This window comes from Coffea arabica, chromosome 1e, assembly GCF_036785885.1.
Source record: "Coffea arabica cultivar ET-39 chromosome 1e, Coffea Arabica ET-39 HiFi, whole genome shotgun sequence".
In the NCBI taxonomy this organism is placed as follows: domain Eukaryota; kingdom Viridiplantae; phylum Streptophyta; class Magnoliopsida; order Gentianales; family Rubiaceae; genus Coffea; species Coffea arabica.
Genome location: NC_092311.1, coordinates 47,999,383 through 48,022,554, shown reverse-complemented (window position 1 = coordinate 48,022,554; position 23,172 = coordinate 47,999,383). Strand labels below are relative to the sequence as shown.

Genomic DNA, 23,172 nt, shown 5'->3' with positions numbered 1-23,172 from the left:
ACCACCATTTTGATGGTCGCTCCACTTAAAAAATTCATCAACTTCTCAATTCCATTCGATTCCATAAGTGTATTTGTAGACTGAGGAGGCTGTGAGCTGTGACACATGGGCAAATGCTTTCCATGAGAAGCATCTTTTTCTCAAGATACGTTTTGAGACACGGAATTTATAAATTACGATAATGGTATTAAGTCTTCTCCACTTATCTTTTGAATGTCTTTCGGCCGAAACAACATTAGCCCAATCAACTTAAAAGTTCATGTTCATCTGGTTAAAAAAGATACTGGATATTCGTTTCCTTGTATATCTTTTGCTGCGTTTGAGCATGTTACCAATTATGCCATGTTCCATGCATCTTTAACCTGATGCACAGAAACTGAGCTCTTTGCTTTAATGAAATGTTGTCTTGACTGGTTTCAGATGCATCCCTCATGAAAGGTTGACCCACTCTCCCTATACGAGCAAGTGCATCACTGCTTTTTATCAAAAGATGACTGATCAAGTATCTAGCTACCATAGGTTCCAAAAATTTCAGACCAAGCCAATATCATCACTTTGTAGTGTATATAGTACTAGAAATCTCCATGTAACTTTCATCAGGATTTGTTTTGTTAATTCATGTGTGGTGCACTTGGAAGATAGATTGTGAACATCACAATCATTGTGGGCGTCGTTTACTGGGAAGCACTGTAAAAGGGAAGAAAATTGAAATCCCAAAAAAGAGAGGCAATGATCGTGATAAGCTATACACTAGATGACATGAAGTGATAAGATATAAAATTCTGGAATTGCATGGTGTCAATTTGCTTTATCAAGAATTCAGTGGAAAGGAATGGTATAGAAACGAGGAGTCATTTGGTTAGTGGTGGTGGAGAAGAAGATTGCTCATAAGTGACATCAAAGGTGAGGCCCTCCAATTTCTTCTTGGCTAGTGACAAGTTTCTAGTTTTGAAAATTGAGTAGTCTAAGCTACGGTTCGTCAAAATATTGTGGTTTTAGCTCTTCTTGTCTCAATGACAATCATTGTAATCACTAGATGTTTAGGAGTCACATACATGGCAAGCTATTGGTCCTGCTGCTTTGAGCCTCCCTTGCAAATTTGGGCTCAGAACAAGAGCATTCTTACACAATGAAATGGGAGTCGGGATGAGTGCAACATGATCTAGCCAAGCCAACGGTATGCTGAAATCTGGTCCTTGCTGTTTGAGATAGAATTTGCGTAATGGCTATACAGCTGGTATATTTTGAGCAAACTTTTAGGGTTTGGTAACCTGTAAAACTCAGCCTGACATCGGCCTGATGAGTATTAAAGTCAGATAATTATGCAGAAAAGCAACTGAAGATACTTGAACTTGAGGCTCAATGGGCACAAGTTTGTTTCAGCTCGATTTGACAAACTAATTAATCAAACGAGAGTGCAAATTTCAATCTGGTTAAAAGTTAAGGATAACATGATTAGATTACATGAATTTAGCTTTGCTCAAATTACTTGCATCCTTTCTGAAGAGAGGTCCTTAATATCAATCCGCTCTTGCTTGTCTATCAGAATGAAGAAGTTTCTTTTTCACCGCCTAGGCCCCTTCTAGATTCACTAAACACTAGAGCTGTTAAACGAATCGAACTGTTTGGTAGCTCGGTTCGTTTCGACACGTTCGTGTTCGTGAAAGACTCGTTCGAAATCTTAAACGAACCGAGTTCGAACGAATGTTTTTGTTCGATTAATAATCGAGCGAACACGAGCATGTTCGCGAGTTTTAACGAACGTTCGCGAACATGGACATAATTATCATTTGACAAATTTTAGGGTTAATTTTATGGCTGGACTTTTATATTTGGAGGGTTTTATTTGTTATTTTTATGTTAATATTAGTTATATAGTTAATGAATAATAAAATTTAGTCACTTAGTGCTTTAATTATTTTTTAGAATAATTAATGATTTGTATGGCATATTTAAGACTTAAAATAATTTGGATTCGAGCATTTCGAACATGTTCGCGAACGGCTTGTTTATGTTAAACAAGCCTAACACGAACTCGAATTCGAACATGAATTTTGCTTAACGAGTCGAACACGAACAAAGGTTTGGAGTTCGAAAATTAACGAACGAACACGAACGTTGTTCGAATCGCTTATCGAACAGAGCTCAAACATGAGATACTCGGTTCGATTTGGCTCGTTTATAGCTCTACTAAACACTGATTGTTATACTTCTTAGTAAATTATCAAACGAATATACTCATTTTCCTTTCACTTGTCGTCGTTTACCTGTACTGATTTATCTTCTTCTTAAATGCCATTCAGCATAAATGATGAAAATCCACTGTAGGATGAGGGGTAACCTCCCCGGAAAAAATAATGGATTACTGGTGGTTTTGGATTTTGAATACATAATTGATTTTTTTTTATCAATAAAAAATGAGTAAGCAATTAAGTGAATATCGAAAAATAGAGAGCTTTAATCACTGAAATTTTTAGAATATGGTATACATAAAATAAAATAAAAAAGTAATTGAAAGATGTGTAAGAAGAATAATCATGAAAAGCCAAAAAAAAAATTTAGCAATCAAAACAATAATATTGTTGAAATCTAAAATTGATTGGGCTGGCTGTTGTGAAAAGAACAGGATAGAGTGTTATTTGAAATATTATTTGGAATAATTACTGTAGCACTTTTTGTGATGTGATATATGTGAGATAAAAAGATGATTGGGAATATAAAAAGGTGTGTTGAAAAATGTGTTTATGATACAAACAAAATATTATTTGGAGAAATCTGCTATCCAAACACTCCCATCTGCTATATATCCCATTCGATCTTGGTGCAACGTAGCCTTTGTCACATAGGATCACAATCTTAGTGCGCAGACAGGAAGAACTGTGGGTAAATAAAATGTGATTAAGATTAGGATGATTGATACTGCACGGGATTGATGTTGGCCACCTTCATTTGCTCTTGGTCGGGATCCACAATTACAACTGGGGATAGAGTAAGACAATTGGAACAAAATGTCCAGTCACTGTTTACTTTCTTTTTTTTGGAGGGAAATGTCCAGTCACATTAATTTATTTTCTTCTTGTCCGTTCATAGCCTCATAGGTATCATTGATGAAGTTTTAACATTAGAAAGATAGACCCAATTTCTCAAAAAAAAAAAGAAAAAGAATGTTAGACCCGAAATAGATAATAGCTTGCTTTAAAAAGTATCAAAATATCTTTCTTTCTTCCTTTCCTTTCTTTTCCTCTTTTTTTTTTTTAAAAAAAAAGTAGAGGAGGAGTAGAATTTAAAAAGAGAAAAAAGATGAGGAAATTCCAGAATCTTCAAATTCTGAAATCTCAACTTTAACTACTAGATCAAGAACTCATCAACTTTTTCTTACTTTCTTTATTTGGACTTGACAATTACTTTTTCGTGCTATTAATTCATCTGAAATCCAAGAGTAAAAGTTGAATATAAAGCCTTTTAAATTTGATAGTACTTTACATGAAAAAGATTGAATCTAGTTGTATTGCTTTTCTGTAGAAAAGAAGGAAAAAATAAAAGCAAGATGTAGTGAGATGGTGTGTGGTCGTCATTAGTCGTCTGTTTCCTGTGTAAATGCGAGAGTGATGGCATGCGTAAACTTTTTTTGCAGGGATGAGAATTATCGTCTTTTCGAGAGTAGGATTGAATAGTTACGCAGATGTAATGTGTTCATTGTTTGTATATGTTTTGTCGAAGTCAATGTTTTGAAAACCGAACCGGACCGGCCGGTTCGATCGGTTGAACCGCGGACCGGCCATGGCACCGGTCCGGTTCAATGCCATAGTTGACTTTGTCAGAAAATCGGTCAAGAACCGGTCGAACCGTAAAAACCGCGGTTGAACCGGTTTTTAACCTTTCTTTTTTTTTTTTTTCTTTTTTTTTTTTTTGCAAAATGCAACTATCAAGATTCGAACTCAAGACCTTTGTAATAGAAAACCAATGTATTAACCATTGCACCATCACATCTTATTAGTTTTTTTTGATAACTTATTTATATAAAGCAAACAGTCATATTTCTTTTTTCCATTTTTCTTACAAAATCTCATCCTCTCATGGCTCTTTCTTTTTAATTTTCAACTCTCTCTCTCTCTCTCTATCCTTTTTTTTTGTCACTCCCTTTTTAATCAAACCTCTTTATTTTTAATTTATTGATGTTTTCTTCCATCTTTTAATTTTGTTTTTGTTCATTAAATTGAAAAAAGTTAAAAAAGAATTATTTTTTTAATCCAAATTATTTAATGCTACAATCACTCACTTTTATCTCATTTTTTGTTTCTTATCAAGTTTACATTTCTATTTTCGATTTTCTTGACTTCCTTCGAACTCCAAACTTTCTTTTTTAAATTGCAATCTCTAAAACGTAAATTAAAATTTAAGTTCACAATATCTAAATTCTCATAGACGTGAATTTTGTATAATTTCAAAATATTGTGATATTTTTGGGTTGGATTTAGATATAATTGAAATTGAGATGAAATTTATTTGTTTTAACTTATAATTTAAAAAATCCAAGTTATTAAAAAATAGTAAACCTTTCATCATATAAAGCATTAAATTAATCCATTACATGTCTTATTTTGTACATATATATATATTTATATAAATAATTTTTTAAAAAATTCATTGAACCGAGGTTGAACCGGTCCGACCGGTTGAACCTCGACCCTTTCACTTCACCGGTTCAATTAACGGTCCGATTTTTAAAACATTACTTGAAGGTAGTTTAAAGTACTAACAATTGTTTCTTGCCAAATGGCTGTGTTATTGATCCACGATCGTGATCTGACTTCCACTAGAAAAGGGATGTATGAAGTGTAGTATTATCAAAGTGAGAAAGGAGACAAATATGCCTTTTAAATGCCATTTGAAACCCTCCAAAAAAAAAAAAAACCCAAAACTATTGGGTTTTTTTTTTATTATTGAAATTAACTGTTGATGGCATATACAAATCAAAATCAAATAGAATGCCTAACTAGGTCTATGTTTCGTTACTTTCGTTCACAAATCCATATGAAATTAAATTTAGATGATGTTGTGCTGAAGTAAACCCGAAAGATGTTTCTAAGAGGATGAATTGATTCTACTGAGAAATTCTAGAAAACATGTGAAGGGCGTAGGCACCTTGGGCACCACGGTGTGGAGAAACACCTCCGTTAGCCCAGCCTTGCGGATACATCGGCTCAACAAACCTCTCAAAAGAAGTCCTCCTGGCATGATCACGCACCTGATGTACCAAAAGTCTAGGGGCGTTACTACGACATGACTGGTGATTGATAAGGTAATTAACTATCCTATAATTTAGTCCTATGCCGGATATTATCGCCGTATCTTGTCTTAAGACATCAAAAAACTACTGATAGATTTCATCATTTCCCTATTTATTTCTTCTAATATAAATAATAGCACCTTATTCATCTAAAAGGTTTGCAATCCAACCCAACTCGCTATAATTTCCGACAAGCTCTGAGTTAAGCATTGGAGTGGAATCGGGAGATTTATTAGTCCCAATCACTTCTTGTTTTGTAGGTGAATTCAGCAAGCCTTTGAACCCGGCTCGGCTCGCTGAACCTCGCCCGCACAAAGGGGAAGATAATACCCTGGCAATAAAGCTATTGTACTGTAGATGTCTAAGTGGTTCTTTTATCGGTGTATTAAGACCGCTTAATCTTCAGGATTGATTCTACCCTGAAAAGTTTTTTTTTTTAAAAAAGCAACAATTTTAACCTTCTTCTAAGGAAAAGCAAATGAGTTTGTCGGGGAAGGGGATTAGAGGAAGATAACCCTTTTGTCTTGACTCCAGAAAATAGAAATTAGCGTAGAAATTTGAGTTTTATGGAATTTTTTTTTTAAACCTATCGAGAAATAGAATTAATGATGTGGCTTAGTGTCAACTTTTGGTTGCACCATAAATATTAGTATGATTAAATATAACCATAATTCAAACAGCTCTCTAAAGCACGAGATTGTAAATTACCGCACGAATCTTTTCTTCCTTTTTTTTTTTTTTGGGGGCGAGAAGTTGAGCAGATAGGATGATCTTAATAGGTAATAATTGATGAGTGTTTGAAAGTCCAGAAATCACAATAACATGTCCCTAACTTTGCTACTTTACATTACTTTCTTTTGAACAATGATATGTGGGCTAACTCATTAAACCATTAATCACGAGTTGAGTTGGGTTCCCCTGAAACTTGGAACCACTAGTGTGGACTGTGGAGTAGTACCCATGGTTCGAAGACTCGGCCGAGACTCGGCCTAGTCCGAGACGAGACCGCGACGAAACAATACCAAGATACGTGACTCCTCGAGACGTCACCGTGAAGGGTTGAAACGGTCGAGTCACACCGAGTCATCTCGAGTCAACTCGAATTTTTATTATTTTTACTAATTTTTTAATTATTTTTGTTATCATATTTTTTATAATTTTTAAAATATTAAATATTTCAAAAATTCGCGTCTCGCCGAGACCGTGACCGATGTGGAACAGTCCAGGCCGCGATCGCGACAGCGATCGCAACCGCGACTTTGAACCATGATAGCACCATATCCTCTGCGTCTCTCCAAATCATCCCTACGCCGATCGAGTTGCTTATATCCAGTTTCCTGGAATCTCATGATCCCTTCAGCTGTCAAGAATATTCAAAAACTTTCGAGTATCCCTTCCCTTCGATCGATGTTTGACAGATGGGAGCTGAAGTTTATACATTCGTTCTTGAATGACGACATGTATGAGCATGAGATATGGATTAAGAATTTTATGAAACCTCCCTTCATAACCCTAACCCTCCTGTTAGATGAACTTGCAGCCTGTATGAGTATGAGATATGATGGTTTAATTTTGAAGAGGAAGATGCATGTCTTTCATAATGTAGATCTTGTTTTTGGCAAATAGAGCAAATAACAGGAATTTCTTGACTTTTCCAATATCTACCTGAAGAACAAGAATTTGTTCCTTCGCTTTTCTGTCATTGCTTCTGTCTTGCTTGATTTTGGAGGCATAACGTGGTCTGGGTTCTGCCGCATTTTCTCCATTTTTTTGATTTCCTTTAGGCATCTTAAACAAATCATCTCATCGACAACGAAGTCAAAAAAGTTTTCATTTTCATGGTTCCCATGACATAATTAGGCTGACCAAATAACATATTATTGCAGCGTGCATTGCATTTTCAAATTTCGAAAACGAGCAGATTGATCATGATGAAAGTCCTTGCTTTTAAGACCCAGACACACGACTCTGATCAGTGCTCATTAAAAAAATCTAATCTGACAACTTTGTTTTGATTGCTTCTTTTTCAAATAACTCTTTTAATACATTACCATGTACTGTATCATTTTATTATACAGCATACATACACACTTCACTCTTTTAAACCAATTGCTATAGTACTAGTTTAATTAAAACTTTCTGAAAAAATGCAATTCAATAGCAGCTGTTGTTAAAAAGATGCTTTTTTTTGTTTGGGGTCAAAGGATGCTCTAAACCTTACAAAGAGAAAGGAGAGGAGAGGACTTGAGAGTTAGACCTCACAATGACTCGGTTAATGTCCTATAACTAGGTTTTGGGGACAAAATATGTATCATGTTATGTACATATACTTGCCAGATATTTATCTCCTAGCCAAAGGTAATAATATAAAATATATATATATATATTTCTTCTATATATAAAGCATGAGGAGCGGTTTTGGTGTTAAAATTTTGTGTAATTTTTGAATTTTACTTCTATAAAAAAAAAAGTAAAGATTTACTAAGGATAACTACTTAATTTAGTTAACTTCTAATAACTTTCACGCCCAATAACTTCATTTTGTTTTTTATTTATTTGTCAAAAAAAATCTTAACTTCTTTTTTTTTTTTGCAAAAAAAAAAAATTCTATTGATTTTAATAAAAACAACTTCATTTCTCTTAGGTTGCATACCCATAGAGTGTGCTTCTCCTACTAACGTATATATACTTGCCAGATATTTATCGTTTTTGGTAAATTTCGTGGACTTAGAAAGATAAATTGAGCTTGCACGGTCAAACACCACGTGAACATGGGCTGGGGCCATTTGGGCCCCTATGAGCTTCCGTACATGGGTCTAAGCCTTAGATATTCTTGCCCATTTTGCGGACTAAAACCTGGTCCTCTTGTTTGTTTCTTCTTCTTGTCCTCCTCTTCTTTAAACTGCAGGCGCGCCTGGTATTAGATCTTTTGAAATTCCCTAACTCTCTAGCCAAAGACGCAATTTATGAAACCTCATATAGGTTGCCTTTGGTCCTCCGATTTCATCGTGTTATTGTAAAAATAAGGAACATTATTGTCATTAACTAAAAAAAAAAAAAGGATAATGTGATTAAGGTAAAATCGTTTCACAGCACAAACTCATGCAGAGCACATGAAAAGGTAAAATTGTACTACTACAACTACTGTTTTACGATCCGCATGTCCCAATAAACAGTAAAACAACTAGTTAATTACCATGTTATATCATCTTTGCTTTGGCCATAACTGCAACACAAAAAAATAAATTTCAAATATTATGATGAAAAAAAAAAAGATTAATCTTATATACACTGTCACTGTATACACTATCATCATTAGATATACGATACATGTGTAAAATTTGTTTATATGTTATCCATTCAATTATAATAATGTATACAGTGACAGTGTATATAAAATTTACTCAAAAAATAATAGCATAATATTATTGGATGATGAACATATCATCCAGTTACAATCGATGCTCTTGGCCCGTTAGAAGCCAAATTTCGTAAATCACTCACAGAATGAAACGTGACTGGGCTCGGATCTATTTCTGCCGCACGAACAGAACAATCTGGGCCCATGTCATTCCCGCAAAGCAAATAATACAAAATCTTTCCGTAAAGTCTAGCATTGCTCGTGGATTATTTAATTCATTCACGTCATAGTAAATGGACAGCAAGCTATAGCGGTCAACGAGGGTTGCTGCTGAGCCCACATTTCAATTCTGTGGAAAGTAGCAGCAGTGGTAGTAGTGTAGTACAATAGGAGTAATCAGTACTAATGCGTGAGATTTTAATAACGCAATCATCGGTGGCCCCAAGTCAAATCACAAATGTTTGGTAGGAGCCACGTTCATTAAGAGACTAATAACATTCCCGAAAAAGATCCAACTGGGGAGAGTCAAACTTATTCGACGGATTGCAACTTCTTCTGCGAAATGGCCAACCTGTACTAGATTTTATGGTACGTCTTATGTCGTTTTTGTAAAGACTAGAGCCTAGTTGTACACGACCAATCAGTAAATGAAGATGTGGAGAAATACCCATGAAACTTGAATCATAATAGCGGGCCGCAAGGGAAAAAAAATATTTTTTTTAAGTTCATCATTGTTGTTTTTGGTTGTAATAATCAAAGAGTAACTTTGGTGATACTATATGTTTATTTCCAGCAGCTTGGAAGTAGTAGTAGTAGTAGTAGTAGTAGTAGTAGTGTTCCTTGCATTTCAAGAATTACTGATTTCTGTACTTCCGGTAGCTTTAGGATGTATACTTCTACTTGAGCACTTGTTTGATTCTTTCGCTGGAACAAACATATGATTGTGATATCTATTGCATTTCCAAACTAAGGAAAATACGTCAAGTATAGGAACGTAGCTTGTGTTGGGGTGAATAACTGAATATTTGTTAGAAGTCCCGTGCTCGTCAAGTAGAAGCTACAATTATTCTAACATGATAGGCAATAAGCGTGGAAATACAAAGTTATTAAGAAAAACTAATATTGTTATTACCACTAACAATAGGTTAACCCAACATAATATGAAAAAAAACAAATGTACTACTAATTTATTTATTTTCATTTAATAAATATGAGGATTGACAGACATGGTGCCATGCTCCACTCTCCGTCTCGTACCATGGATACTCGACCTTATTCCCACAACTATATATATTACTCTTCAACGGTGCTAGTTTAGTTCCTTTCGGATTCCTTCTTGACCCCTTTGTGTCTCCCTTTTGTTTAGCATAGAGTGTATAGAATAGAATTTATCGTGTTTGAAAAAAAAGAATGTAATCCTCCCAATAATGTACGAAATGTGGGGTAGTGCAGTAGCAGCACCAACTTCGGACTCGTTGGGATTAAACATCATCGTTGATTCCCAAGGCTTTTCAAAGAACTATCGTCGTCATTGCAGCATCTTTTACAGTAACAATTAAAGTCTAAAAAATTGTCTCTCTTTTTCATTCGGTAATTGGGATAAGAATAGTAGTGATTCAAAATGTTAAAAAGTCGAGCTTGATCAGAAGCTAGTTCTATCCAGCTTTTGTTAGGCAAAATGTTACGTCAAAATGGCATAAAGATTTTGAGAAATCGTGTCATCTTAAAGTTGTACATTCATCCATATGACTGATATATGCTTCTTGGCCGCAGGCTTCAATGATCAGTCAGACTTGGGAATTTTATTAAGAGGATGTCTTTTCACTTTCCTGCGAACCGCGCAGGGGAGGAAATTACAGCATTACAGAGCCCTCGTTCTTTTGTTTTTTTGGTCCTTGCGTCTTGGTTTTTGTTTCTTATATATTTCTTCTCCCTCCGTAACGCTAAATCCTGACATGCGTCGTGCTCATCAAACATTTTAATCTTTGTAGGAGGGTTGAATTTGGAAAAATGTTATAATCATCAGAAGATTTAAATTAGTCTTATCATGACCGTCCAAAAGCCCGCATACAATAATTTGGACAAAATATTTTTAATTTTTTATAAGAGTAAATCTTATATACACAAACTGTATATACACTATCACTGTTTGATTCATGACATGACATGTGTGTAAAAGTTGAATTTCAAATTCAAATTTTGTATAGTTGTCATTTATCCAACGCTGCTGATAGCGTATACTGTCAATGTAGCAAAGATGTATACTGTCATTTATTAGTACTTTTTATAAACACACGTTTTAACTCTTTTTAAAAATAAAAAAAAAAAAATCACATGCACTACATGTCCCGGATGCTAGGCGGAATAGTATAAATAATTTTCATATAATCTTCACTCCAAGCAGGCTCAATTTCTCTCCACAAATGACTTGTTGTACAATTCAAGCACGCTGCAGTTCCTGGATCTTCTAAACTCTCTAAAATTTTCTGATTTTTAGCATCTAACATTCTTATGGTTTAGACTATAGATGAGTAATTACCTCAGAAATGAAAATGGACTTTGGTTAAAGTAAAGAAAAATTTGAAGTGGATGTGGTTCTACTTCAACATGGTACTACTAATTTGCAAGCAATGGAACTCCAATTAGCCACTGCCGCTGAATCCAAAGACAAATTAATGACATGAATTTTAACTCAATCTCCATAACCGTCTGCTCTCCTGTCTCTGTGATCAACAATAACATAAAAAGACCTTCCACCATCCTCTACGTTCAAATTACCCCTCAATTTGTCTCCTACCACCATCATCGACAAATTAAAGCAACCTTTCTGAATCCTTCCGGAATAGACAGTTTGCATGAGACTAAAACTCGATCCACAGCTTGAAACAAAAAGAAATGTTAGTTAATCCCAACTTGTCATGAAGTTTAGGTTTGAAACTGTCCTTTCCTGGCTTTCTAAGCCAGATCCTACTATCCAACTGAAATTATCCTTATAATATCCAGCTAAAAAGACTCTTTTCACATCAAAGTTCAAACTGGTCAAATAATTCCACACTCTTATGATGCTTGTGATTAAGTAAGTTACAAAAGAAACTAGGGATTATAAAAGTCTTAAAAAGTAAAGAGGACAAGATTTTAAGAGCGGTGGACAGGAGACAACTATTAGTCACGCTTGGTAATAGTTCTAGTAGTGCAGAAGTCCGAGCAAGTACTGAAACCAAAAAAGAAAAAAAGGGGGAAAAATAAAAATAAAAGTAAAAGCACGAGGGTTGATGATGTTTCATGTTTTGTTTGGTAGCTCTTGTCTGCCGCATCCTATTTTGAATCTTTGCTCCCTCCATCTCTCTGTCCACACTCTGCAGTTTTCACACCGCCGAACACCACCCCATTCTTTATTAAACCTGAAAACCACGATGAATATTCATCTATCTCCCTATACTAGTAGTATTTCAAATCTCAACACATTTCTTCTTTAAAATAAATTCAATTTTTCCGATGTATATATAGACTACTTACGACTATAGCTTTTCAACTTGCATATCATCCTCCAGCACTCCAACAATGGCGGGGACGTCAAGGTCGGCCAGGCCGACCGAGCTTCAAATGCACAAGAGATGGAAAGACAGAGACACCAGCCCTGAACGGACCAAAGTCTGGACTGAGCCGCCCAACTCTAAGCTCAAGTCCTCCGACAGAAGAGTCCCCGTTATCTATTATCTCTCCCGAAACGGCCAGCTCGAACATCCCCATTTCATGGAGGTTCCTCTTTCCTCCCCCGATGCCCTCTATCTAAAAGGTTACGAAATTTTTTTTTTTCTTATTCGTAGAAACTAAATTGCCAAATTGAATTTACAGTAGCTTTCTTCTTCATCATCTTTTCCCACTAAATCTTACTATTTACTTATTGTACAGATGTAATCAATCGCTTGAATTCCCTCCGTGGGAAAGGAATGGCTTCATTGTATTCCTGGTCTTGCAAAAGGTTTGCATGCGACCTTTGATCTCATTTTTGTACAATTTATCTAACGATTTTCAATTCATAACATGAATTGATTTGCTTTAGATATAATTTTTTTTTTGAGCTTTTGCAAATTCAGGAGTTATAAGAATGGATATGTGTGGCACGATTTATCGGAGAACGATTTTATATATCCAGCTCATGGACAAGAGTATATTCTCAAAGGATCGGAGATTCTGGACGGTGCATTTATAACGAAATCCGATGAAACAGTAATGTGTTCGACTGCGAAATTACCGGCGCCGCCGGAGGGTCCACTGCGAGTCCACAGCGAGGAATTCCCGCCGGTTAAAGCTCCGCGGAGGCGGAACCAGTCCTGGAGCTCCTTCGACCTCCACGAGTACAAGGTTTACACCGGCGAGTCCGCGTCACGCGCCGCAGCTGACGCCTCTACTCAAACCGACGACAAGCGACGTCGCCGGCGAGCAATCAGAGAGATAGAAGAAGTTCACGAAGGAGAAAATGAGGAGAAAAACAGAGAAGAGTCCCAGAGGATCGTCAGCTCTGATGAGATCACCGAGATCTCACCTCCGCCGTCGGATTCGAGTCCTGAAACGTTAGAGACATTGATGAAAGCGGACGGCAGGATAATCCTACGGTCGGGGGCGGCAGATGAGGATGCGACGGCGCCTGCTTCCAATAGTAATCATCCTCCTAGCGGGAGGAGCAAAGCGTCGTCGGTTTTGATGCAGCTGTTATCCTGCGGTTCGATTGGGTTTAAAGCCTGCGGGCCCGGCCAGGGAAAGGACAATGGATTTTCTCTAATTTCTCACTACAAGGTGAGGTTGCCACGTGGACGTGGTGGTGGGGGATCGAATCACGTGGGGAAGGACGCAGAGACGGAAAGCGTAGGGAGCTTGGCGTCCGGGTTTGGGGGGAGGGTAAAGTTGGAAGAAAAAGAGTATTTCAGTGGCAGCTTAATAGAGACAAAGAAGGACAAATTTCCAGCTCTGAAGAGATCTTCTTCCTTCAATGCAGATCGGTGAGTTGTTGTAGGGCTACTTTGTAATTTTCGTGTAGAATTTTGTGCAAATGACGTACTTGTTTGTCAGCATTGCTGTTAATTAATTGGTCTTTTTGTTGTTGTAAGTATGATGTTTTTGTCTTTTAGTTTTAGAGGGCTCATAGTTGTGTCTTTGGTGTCCCACATTTACTAGCAGTTTTGATTGGTTCTAGGGAAGACATATATTTTGACTTGCATTATGTACACTCACAGCTCACATGCATGTACATTTTCTCTTTCTTTTTTTTTTTTTTTTTGGTTGCCTGCCACGGTATCCAGGGCCTTGCCCTGACTAATCCGTTGGTCGATCCGGGTCGCACACCTGGCTGTGGTGGGTGAGTCTCCCAACATTTTCTCTTTCTTTGATTATTGCCAGTTTGTTAAGTTAATGTTTAATTTGTAACTAATCAAAAATAGGAATATATTCGATGGTGGTACAACTTTTATTAGCACTTCCAATCAAAAGAAGTGTCTTTGTTCACTTGAGCAAGGAAACTGAAAAGAGTACTCCCCTGATGAATGAAGTGTTAGCATGTGAAGATTTGAAATTAATAAGTTTCTTGCTTGCATCTGCAAGATTCTCAGTCAATGAATTGGATTCTCTGAGAGAGCCTTTATGAGCCTGCGAGTTGATTTTGCAATCATGCTCTGTTCTGATCTTTCTCACAATTGAATGAATTTCTGTACTGGAAATAAAACTCGTTTTCCTTCCATGATCTGGTCTTCGTTATAGTATCAAATTGCCGCCCGTAGCTGTCACTCATTGCATTTATTCCTCACCAATACCAACAAACAGGGTAGCTTCCATTTCTGTACCATGCGAGGATCCACATGGAGATTTTATTGTTGGAAATTGTCATGGCCTTATCTTCTTTTAAAGAGAACAATCAAGGAAAGGTCCCTCGTACCTCACTCGGTCCGGACTCCGGCTTCTAAATCCTTTTTCACATGGGTTTCTGGGTTGGGGGGTTGATCCTTGCTGTCTTGAACACCCCAAAAATTGTCACTACATATAAATTTTTGCCGGACAGTGTGCTTTTCTGACGCTAATTGATGCTACTGTCATGGTAAAGAAGAGAACAACAGACATAAGCTAAAATATTACTTGCAATTAAGTTGGAGGACATGGGATATTCTATGGTTAACTAGCTTCTTAACTGCATAATACTTTGGCCTGCAGGAGCTCTAAATTGGATCTGGGAGGAGTACAAGATATGGAGGGAAGCAGAGAAAATTGCAAACCAATGAAGCAAAAGGAAAAGGGTACTATTCTATCCGCGAGAAGGGAAAGCAGCCATGACCTCTCTTGCAGTAGCAGCGGTAGCAGTACTACTAGTACCCTCACTTCTTGTGGTCAACATGGTACAGAAGGATAGTGGTTCAACCTTAGAATTCAGGAACAGAGCTTTAAACTTGTGCATTTGTAGCTTTTTTCTGCCTATTGGTCCACTAATCATCATAGTAGGCTGTAAATTTCTTAATTTTAATTTGTGTTCTAGAATAGAATTGACTCGTACTCCTAGATAACTTGGTAGTGGATACCAATTGAAGGCAACGAAAAATGTGTTACTCCGTGCTGCACAAATCATCAATTCTTTCATAGCATATTGATGTGATAGCTTGAGATAATGAACAAGTCGATAGACCGAGCATATGTGTTGACTTGCAAGTCACGTCGCGGTCAATTTTTGCATATGGGACCGAGTAAATGTGGTGCAAGTTCGCGCAATTAACATAAAGAATGGCGTTTTGACACAAAAAAAAAAAAAAAAAAACATAAAGAATGGCGTAACAAATTTTAAAATTATCAATTTACTTCAGAACAGAGTAAAATAAAACTTGTGAGGCCTAGATCCATCAGACCTAGGGACCCACTTTGAAAATTAAAAGACAGAATAATATAAAAATATATTTCTAGAACCTCTTCGCTTCAAGAATATTTGTTGTTGGTGACGGGGGCAAATTTGAAGGAGTTCTGAGTTTCAATGGAGTTTCGAAACCTTAAATTTTTGCATTGGGAGTGAGCCTACTTTTGACTTTTTATTTTTTCAGCTTTTGAAAAAAAAAATAAAAAAAATTCGTCCAGACTTTGACTTCTCATAAACCGACGTTCGACATTGACTGCAATCGGTGAACTCGTTAACGTCAATTAACAATGAATTTTCTAATCATAAGACTCAGACCATGGAAAATCACGAATTGTTGAAAATGGGGAGGAAATGAGGTGTGAAAGTTAGAACCGGTCAATGCAACTCGTTATCCAAAATGTTCTTCTTTTTTTTTCACCCATTGCTATTAGTACTATTGTTTGACTTTCGAAACAAATGCCGTTCCAGACATTCAGATTCAGTTCACTCTTCTTTCATTTCATTCCTTCCAAGTTCCAAAGATTACCATATGAGGGTTCAGCATGAAAGCCCCCCTCCTCTCCTCAAGCCACCAAAAAAAAAAAAATGTAAAAGAAAATAAAAAAAATAAAGGAGAGAGACAGAGAGAGAAGGATTAAAAAGACAAACAGGAAAAAGTAACAAGCATTGCTTAACACATAAATTGTACCATGAAAAGAAACCATAATGGGGTTAAATATGTGTTTCAATCTGGCCGCCTTTCTTGGTCTTGGGCTGATATAAATGGGACCTCAACTCAAGTGCTTTTCAACCAATGAACCCCGCCTCAGAAATTTTTACTAGTCTAACAAAGGTACTTTTCGGTAAATACCAGCATTATTCCTGACTCTCTACAAAAACAGTGGTCATACTCAGCATTTTCTGGGTTGGATTCGGCCTTTCTTTTTGGTCTCATTGGTTTTTGGCAAATATTAATGTATTCATTTTCTTTGAATTTGTCTAAGGTATAGTTATGGTAGTCTGATAGGACTTACAAGCATATATTAGTTTTTTCTTTCTTTTCTTGTGTTAGGTTCATGAGTAAACAATTATGTTCCACGTTAATTCGAAATATGCAAAAAGAACAATTAATATGTAAGGGCTCGAGATCTAATTGTTTAAGTTTTTTTATCAGAATTAGATTCTTGACTTATATATTGAGTTCTCTCGAGGCGTTTCTTCCTAACACCTTGCTTTTTCTTTTTTCAGATAAAGCTTAATATGTTTTTCATCCTAAACTTTTTCCCGATAAGCGCATGTTTTTTAGCCTTGTTGGGATACTGGTTTTTAACTTTTTGAGATCGCATATGCGTTCGCCGTACCATATTTCAATGGGCTTTGAGTTCCTTTTATTTGGGCCCGCCCAGGTAAGTTTAACTGGGTAATAGGTCCCTTGTCTGCCACCGCCAATAAATATTCTACAATGAGCTCATCTAATAGCTTCGGGCCTATGATGTAGCGTTCCAAACTATGTTGAGACCGTATTCCACATCTCGCCTAAAGTTCTGCACTACACCAAACCCGAAACGAATGAATTCCGTACTGCGCACAAAACTGTGAAGATTCCAAACTTTTTTTTTTTTTTTTTCAATTTAATCTAAAAAAAAAATTCTCTAGTCAAAGGTGGAAATGTGATTGATAATAGTAAATTAAATCCTTTCTATCTGGGTATGTAGTTGAGATATGTCACTTGATTCGGTGGTTTATGTTTATTTATGCGATTCATTTGCTACAGTATTGAATTGCTAGTATCATGCAGGTACGTATAATTATGCCGGTCATCTTAATATATAGGTCGAGTCACATGATCAGAGCTTGAATAAAGCTTTCTTCACATAATGAAATCCCAAATTCTAATTCATTGGAAAAGGCTAAGAAAAATCAATGATAACAAGGGGGGCAAAAAATGAAAAACAGGTAAAGCATGCTTTAGTATTTCTTATGAAACATGCTTTTATGCTTGCTAGTATTTAGCATTTCAGTGGTGGAACAATTTGTGCTGCAATCTTACTCTTAGGGTGCGTTTAATAAAATTGAAATCTGAAATTTAAAATCTGAATCCATTAAGTTATTGAATTGTTAAATATTATATCTAACATATTTGAATGCATATCACATTCAGTGATAAGTGAATAGCATATCACTTAATTTTGAGAACAAATTTTAGCTAAGAAATTCAGCGCTACTTAATTAATTTTTGGTTACCAAACGATCTGAATATGTTAAGATCTGAATTTATTAAATTTAAGCGTTGAACTGGATTATCAAATAGGGCCTTAAACATCAACACTTACCTTTTCCCCCACAAAGGTCTTTAAATTGTTGTACTTAAAGCCATAACTGTATTTAAGAAATAGTGGAAGGCATATCTTCAGAAACTGTTGTTCCTTTAGAATACTTTGACCTTAACTACTCCTCTCACAATGTCATTGTAATTTGATATTTCCTAAGACAATTAATTCGTAGAATTCAATTGTTTATGAAAAATGTTTAAGACTCTTGCCTAAAAGATCTTTACATTCCACAGGTGATAATAGAAAGCATAAACCACTTTCACTTGCCAGTATTTTAACATCGTTGTAGAAAAGTTTTTTTTTTTTTTTTTTTAGTTTTTTTTCAACATTTTATAACAAGAACTCATAGGTATATACAGAGTAATCATTTAGTTGAACTATACAACGGCTGCTTTCCGGGGACGCTTACAAGCAACATGAAATCACCTCAATCATGTCTTCTTCTGGGGACTGTCACCAGCCCGTCCTTCATCAACTACAAAGCAAATACAGGCAAATAAGTAAATAGCGTTTTGCTAATTGGCAATCCCAGCTAGATGGACTATATGAACACCAAATTCGAATATTAGATTTGCCCAGAATGATGCATATTTGTCATTTCTTTAGATTTTACATGGGTCTAATATGAGAAACTGCAGGGTTGTTCTTTTAAACCCATAATACAATGGTATTACCATACCGTCGAATATTGAGTGCGACCATCAAGGATTTGAGGTACCAGTACTTCGATTTTGAGAATAATGGTTAGTCCATGTTAGTTGGATGGCATGCTTTCAAGATAGAAACAAAATGTAAGCAACATAATGCCTACTGACCAGATCATTGATTCACCGGATGCTGAGGTTGTGAACCAAACCCTTATGTGACAATAAATGTAGCATAAATTACAAAAAATTGGGCATCTAAACACAGCAAAATACCTTGGTTTACTACTATTTGGTGTGCTGTGATTCTCCACATTCAAGGCTAACCTGAATCTTTCATTCCACTGCTGCTTTACGGAAACCGGAATCTTGATATTGAAGATAAACGGGTTCCACACGTCCCCTTGAGGACTGGCAAGAACCCAATTTACCTTTACTGGTACACTAACACATGACGAAGTTTGAGTTTTGCTTCTAGCACACTGTTTCTTGCGTGAAATGGAGTTCTTCAATCATGAACGGAAGCAATGGTCAGCTAACTCAAGCAATATGACAGATTCTCAAAATTTAAAGCCTGACCTTGAGCTTATAAAAGAAGCACTTACCTTTACAAGACGGCCCAGTTTAAATGCCTTGGAGAGTGGTCTATTCATCTCCTTAATCTCCGCAAGAGCAGCAGATAATGGAATATCTTCTTTTAGTTCGGCTATGTACCTCTTAGCACCTATGAAGGATCGAAACTTTCGCCCACTTCCTGGTTCGTAGTAATACTGCACAATATAAAATGTAATTACATATGTAGTAATACAGCACTATGAAGTTTTTTAACTTGTTATGAGCTTTAGCTTACAAAATTTTCCAAGACATGCATATTTCAAGAGCTTTTGACTCCTAAAAGACTGACATAACCTAATTCTTCTTGAGTAAAACTGGATTGTTCCTTGAAAAAAAAAAACCTAAAGAACAGAAACAAAAGGAATTTTGGCTTAATGGAAAAAAGGAGGAGAACCTTGTCCGTTCGGGAGTCATTTTTCCGAGGGACCTCCTCAACAACCCAACCATCTGGAAGATCATAGGGTGACATGGCCGCAGTTTCTCTAGAAGCCGCAATTGGTAAGTGATTTCCACTCAATGGCTCTTCATTAAGTCTCATCATCTGGGGGAAAAACAATTAAATATGAAAATTATTATCTGAAAGAAAAGTTCATCATCTGCATCCTGCAGTCCATCTAACATCAGTAGTGCATTTTAAATTCCCGCATATCTACTTGTAACAACTTACAACAGCACTTCTTGGAGACCTATAATAATGATTTACTTTAAATGTCTGTCTCCACTTTTTCCTGTTAACCTGTGGATATATTGTACAATGTTGACCTCTATAACAATGTTTTCACCATGAAAGATACACCGACAAATGGAAGGAGAATGAAAATATAAGTCACTTCTGTCCCAGCTAAGCCAACAGGTAAAAAGAAAATGAATCTCTGTCCTTCATTTCCACAAGAAAAATGGCATTACTCTTATATGAGTTCAATTGGCCGTCATAATCACAAAACTGTGCCTTTGCAAATTAAGTAAACTGGATTACATATGTTGGAAATGACAGCACTCTACAACTAATCTTATTAATTTGTTCTGTAATACAACCCGAAACCCAATCATTTGACGATAATAAAGTTCAAAATCCAGAGAGTGTACATGATACTAGATGATAACTACTCTCAAGGATAGGGAAGGGGAGCATTTGCAATCAGAACTTAGATGCACAAACAAAACTCCCATGTCTAATGCAGCAAAATTCTCTGCGTTAACCACACACAGACTTTTTGAATAGTGAGAGATATTAGACCATGGTCAGATACTACCACAATGAAAAAAGTTTGCGCCCTCATTTAAAATTGCCGGGATTTTGTTTAAACCTATTCCACCACGTCAAGTGTAACATCCAAGTAGAATTTATGTTCAATGAAAATCTAAATTGAAGTGTACCGTACCTTTCCACCGCAAATAATCATTTTCCTGTGCTCAGAACACTGTAATTACAAAAACCACATGCAAACCACATATGATTGAGCACAAAAAAGAAAAAAAAAACAAATTAAATGACTTTGGAGCTGGAGCAAAGATGCAACTTCTTTAAATAGTGTATTAAGTGAAAAGAAAATAAGTGGTGGGTTGGGAAAACCTTGAGAACTTGCCTTGTAGTGATTGTCATGCCACGTCAAAGCCCCGGGTCTTGGAGTATATTCTTCACCATTGACATATCTCTCAACTGCTCTCAAAGATCGGAATTTCAGTCCAGTCCCTGGCTCATAGTAGTACTGCAACAGATCACCACCCAATTAACTAGCAACAGAATACCCAATTTGCCACTAATCGTGCAGCAGAAATTGATCAAACCAACAATAATGACTACATAATAAACATGATACATACTTACCAATAGATTAATGACTACTTATCGTGACTCATGAGTCGTGACTACTTTAATCTTTCTATGATTGCGATTCTAATAATGCAGCAGAAAACTAAAAATCAACACGTCACCATAAAGAAACAAGAAAAAAGAAAAAGCTAGGGGCTTGGATGTTTAAGCGGAACAGTACATTGGAGATTACAGGACCGATGAAGAAAATCAGAAATAATGCATGTAAACGCTAAGAAACTCAAACGACAAGAGATTCAAAAAGAAAAACAATGTGGGACCTTGTCAACTCGGGAGGTGTTAGAGCGAGGGACCTCTTGGACACCCCAGCCATTGGGGAGCTGAAATTTTGAATATCTACTAGTGACGGTGGCTGCTGTAGTTGGTGGGTGAATTAACGCCAATTGCGGGCGGCTGGAGTAGTCATCAGCATTAATGTAGTTTGACCTAAGCACCTTCCGCGGCGGTGGCACAACCGTGGAGTCTGACGGTAACGAGGAGGGTGGGGACTTCACTTTCCCCATTGTTGTTGCCAGATGGCCTTAACTTCACTACATGCGTGTGTTCGCCACTTAAGACTTGTTTACCAATATCAATAGGATATGCAGCTTCAATGCTCACGGCCACGGCAATTGCAATTCACCAGGGAATTAAGATATGCCAACGCGGCAAAGACATGCCACTTCCTCAACGAGCGCGCGCGCGCGCACAAACACACACAAACAAAGAAGGACTATCACTTATCATTACATGTGGCTTATCATTTTAAGTGGTTTAAATTCACACAGATGTATAGTGCATTCGTCTGATCTGATGATAGTCCAGTTTTCGTCGATTTTTTAATAGATCCAGTTGGGCCATGCCCTTTAGAATAGGCTAGAACAAGATTACGCACCCATCTAGTCCGACGGTGGTTCAATACCCGTCGATTTTTCAATAGACCCAGTTGTATAAGGTAGACAAGTGGAAGAAAGAAGAAAGTTGTGTGTTCAAATTTTACTGTCAATACAAGAAACATTGGATTGGGTTACTAGGTGGGAAGGATTCCGGAGGGGTATATTTTTGGCATATGATAACAACTGGAGCTGAATTCACTCAATTTTTTTTTTTTTTTTTTCAGTTTAATGGGAAGCTCTAAAAACCTTACAAAGAGGAAAGGAAGAAAAGCGAATGATTAAAAGTAGAATTTCAAATGCATCTGGTTAATGCCTCCATCACGTAAGTTAGGTGTTTAAGAGCTGCGCACGCTACGCCATGCGAATTTCAATTGTAGTTGGGCCTAAATCGATCCAGGCTGCGGCTTATGGGTGGACCTCTTTGACGGGCTCCAAAATGTACTCCTTTGTGAACTGGGCCCGACTCCCCGTTTGTCAAGCATGTTACCATCACTCGGTCGATGGACAGTTTTGAGGGACAGTTTCCAAGGACACTTGTCGATTTCCCACTGGGCTGGTGTAATGTGCACCTTCGGACAAAAACCACACTCTGTCCTCCTGCTCAAACTTATGTGAGAAAATGATTTTTTTTTTTTCGGGGTTTTGGGTGCCGATATTTTTCAAGTCAGAGGACTAGCCAGCTTTGAAGTTTGAACAAGACGACTACCATAAAGTCTGGTAGGGAAAGGACCGCTTAGCAGCAGTCCCTATCAATTTGGTGCATTGACTGAGGAATCTGAAATTTGGCATACTTATTTACTCTGCCGGATGTTGAAGATGGAAGTTTAAACTTGGGCAAAAGACAATTAAATAAAACAATCCATAATTGGCACTCCACATGTGAAAGTTTTAGCTTAATCAGTCAGTCGTCAGTTGGAGAATTGGAACTCAACATTAGCAGGTGGCGTCAGAGCGACAATTTTAGTTAATTTAAAGCCTGTTATTTGAAATATTTTGGTTTGCCAGACGTTCAAATTTGAATTAAAATACTCTCTTATCTTCAGCCAAAAGACTAGCAATCATTAAATTTCCAGTCTTGTTTGGATTGAAATTTTTTGAAGAAAATTTTTACGTTTCCTGTGATCATATTTTTCAATCACCTTTTATTTTACACATATCAATTTGCTACGGTACATTTTCCTATAAAAAGAGTAGAAAATGGCAATCCAAATGCAACTAAGCTGTAACATTTAAGCTTAATTTGTCATAGTTGGAGACTTGGAGCTTAACATTAGCAGGCCAGACCAGAGCGAGAATTTCGTGGTTCTTCTTTCTTGTTTTAATAAAGAATTCCGCAGTAGTTAATTGAGGCA

The 23,172-nt window shown here is 36.7% G+C and overlaps 2 protein-coding genes across 3 annotated transcripts; one reads left to right on the top strand and one right to left on the bottom strand.

Annotated features, from left to right (window-relative positions):
• The first annotated feature begins 11,904 nt into the window (after nt 1-11,904).
• Nucleotides 11,905-15,324, top strand: LOC113709195 (protein SOSEKI 5). 2 transcript variants are annotated; one of them, XM_027231906.2, is made up of 4 exons: nt 11,905-12,447; nt 12,564-12,633; nt 12,734-13,651; nt 14,853-15,324. In XM_027231906.2, the coding sequence occupies exons 1-4, from the start codon at nt 12,213-12,215 to the stop codon at nt 15,046-15,048; spliced, it is 1,419 nt and encodes a 472-aa protein (XP_027087707.1). In that variant the 5' UTR covers nt 11,905-12,212; the 3' UTR covers nt 15,049-15,324. The 2 variants fall into 2 exon arrangements, with proteins under 2 accessions (XP_027087707.1, XP_027087713.1); XM_027231912.2 differs by having other exon boundaries at nt 11,907-12,447; nt 12,749-13,651.
• A 2,721-nt stretch (nt 15,325-18,045) lies between these two features.
• On the bottom strand, nt 18,046-21,576 carry LOC113709159 (methyl-CpG-binding domain-containing protein 7). The gene is made up of 6 exons (XM_072072665.1): nt 21,206-21,576; nt 20,494-20,820; nt 19,506-19,652; nt 19,102-19,266; nt 18,773-19,002; nt 18,046-18,327 (listed from the first exon to the last, which is right to left on the bottom strand). The coding sequence occupies exons 2-6, from the start codon at nt 20,512-20,514 to the stop codon at nt 18,324-18,326; spliced, it is 567 nt and encodes a 188-aa protein (XP_071928766.1). The 5' UTR covers nt 20,515-20,820; nt 21,206-21,576; the 3' UTR covers nt 18,046-18,323.
• Nucleotides 21,577-23,172: the final 1,596 nt, after the last annotated feature.

What these genes read in the sequence shown, in the direction of transcription:
- LOC113709159 (XM_072072665.1), bottom strand. Translation starts at nt 20,514, where the DNA reads ATGATTATTTGCGGTGGAAAG. An exon ending in TGATTATTTGCGGTGGAAAG is followed by an intron (nt 19,653 to 20,493) that starts GTACGGTACACT and finishes TTTTTCCCCCAG; the next exon opens with ATGATGAGACTTAATGAAGA. An exon ending in AACTGGGCCGTCTTGTAAAG is followed by an intron (nt 19,003 to 19,101) that starts GTAAGTGCTTCT and finishes TCATGATTGAAG; the next exon opens with AACTCCATTTCACGCAAGAA.
- LOC113709195 (XM_027231906.2), top strand. Translation starts at nt 12,213, where the DNA reads ATGGCGGGGACGTCAAGGTCGGCCAGGCCGACCGAGCTTCAAATGCAC. An exon ending in TATTCCTGGTCTTGCAAAAG is followed by an intron (nt 12,634 to 12,733) that starts GTTTGCATGCGA and finishes TTTTTTTTTGAG; the next exon opens with CTTTTGCAAATTCAGGAGTT. An exon ending in TCTTCCTTCAATGCAGATCG is followed by an intron (nt 13,652 to 14,852) that starts GTGAGTTGTTGT and finishes TTTGGCCTGCAG; the next exon opens with GAGCTCTAAATTGGATCTGG.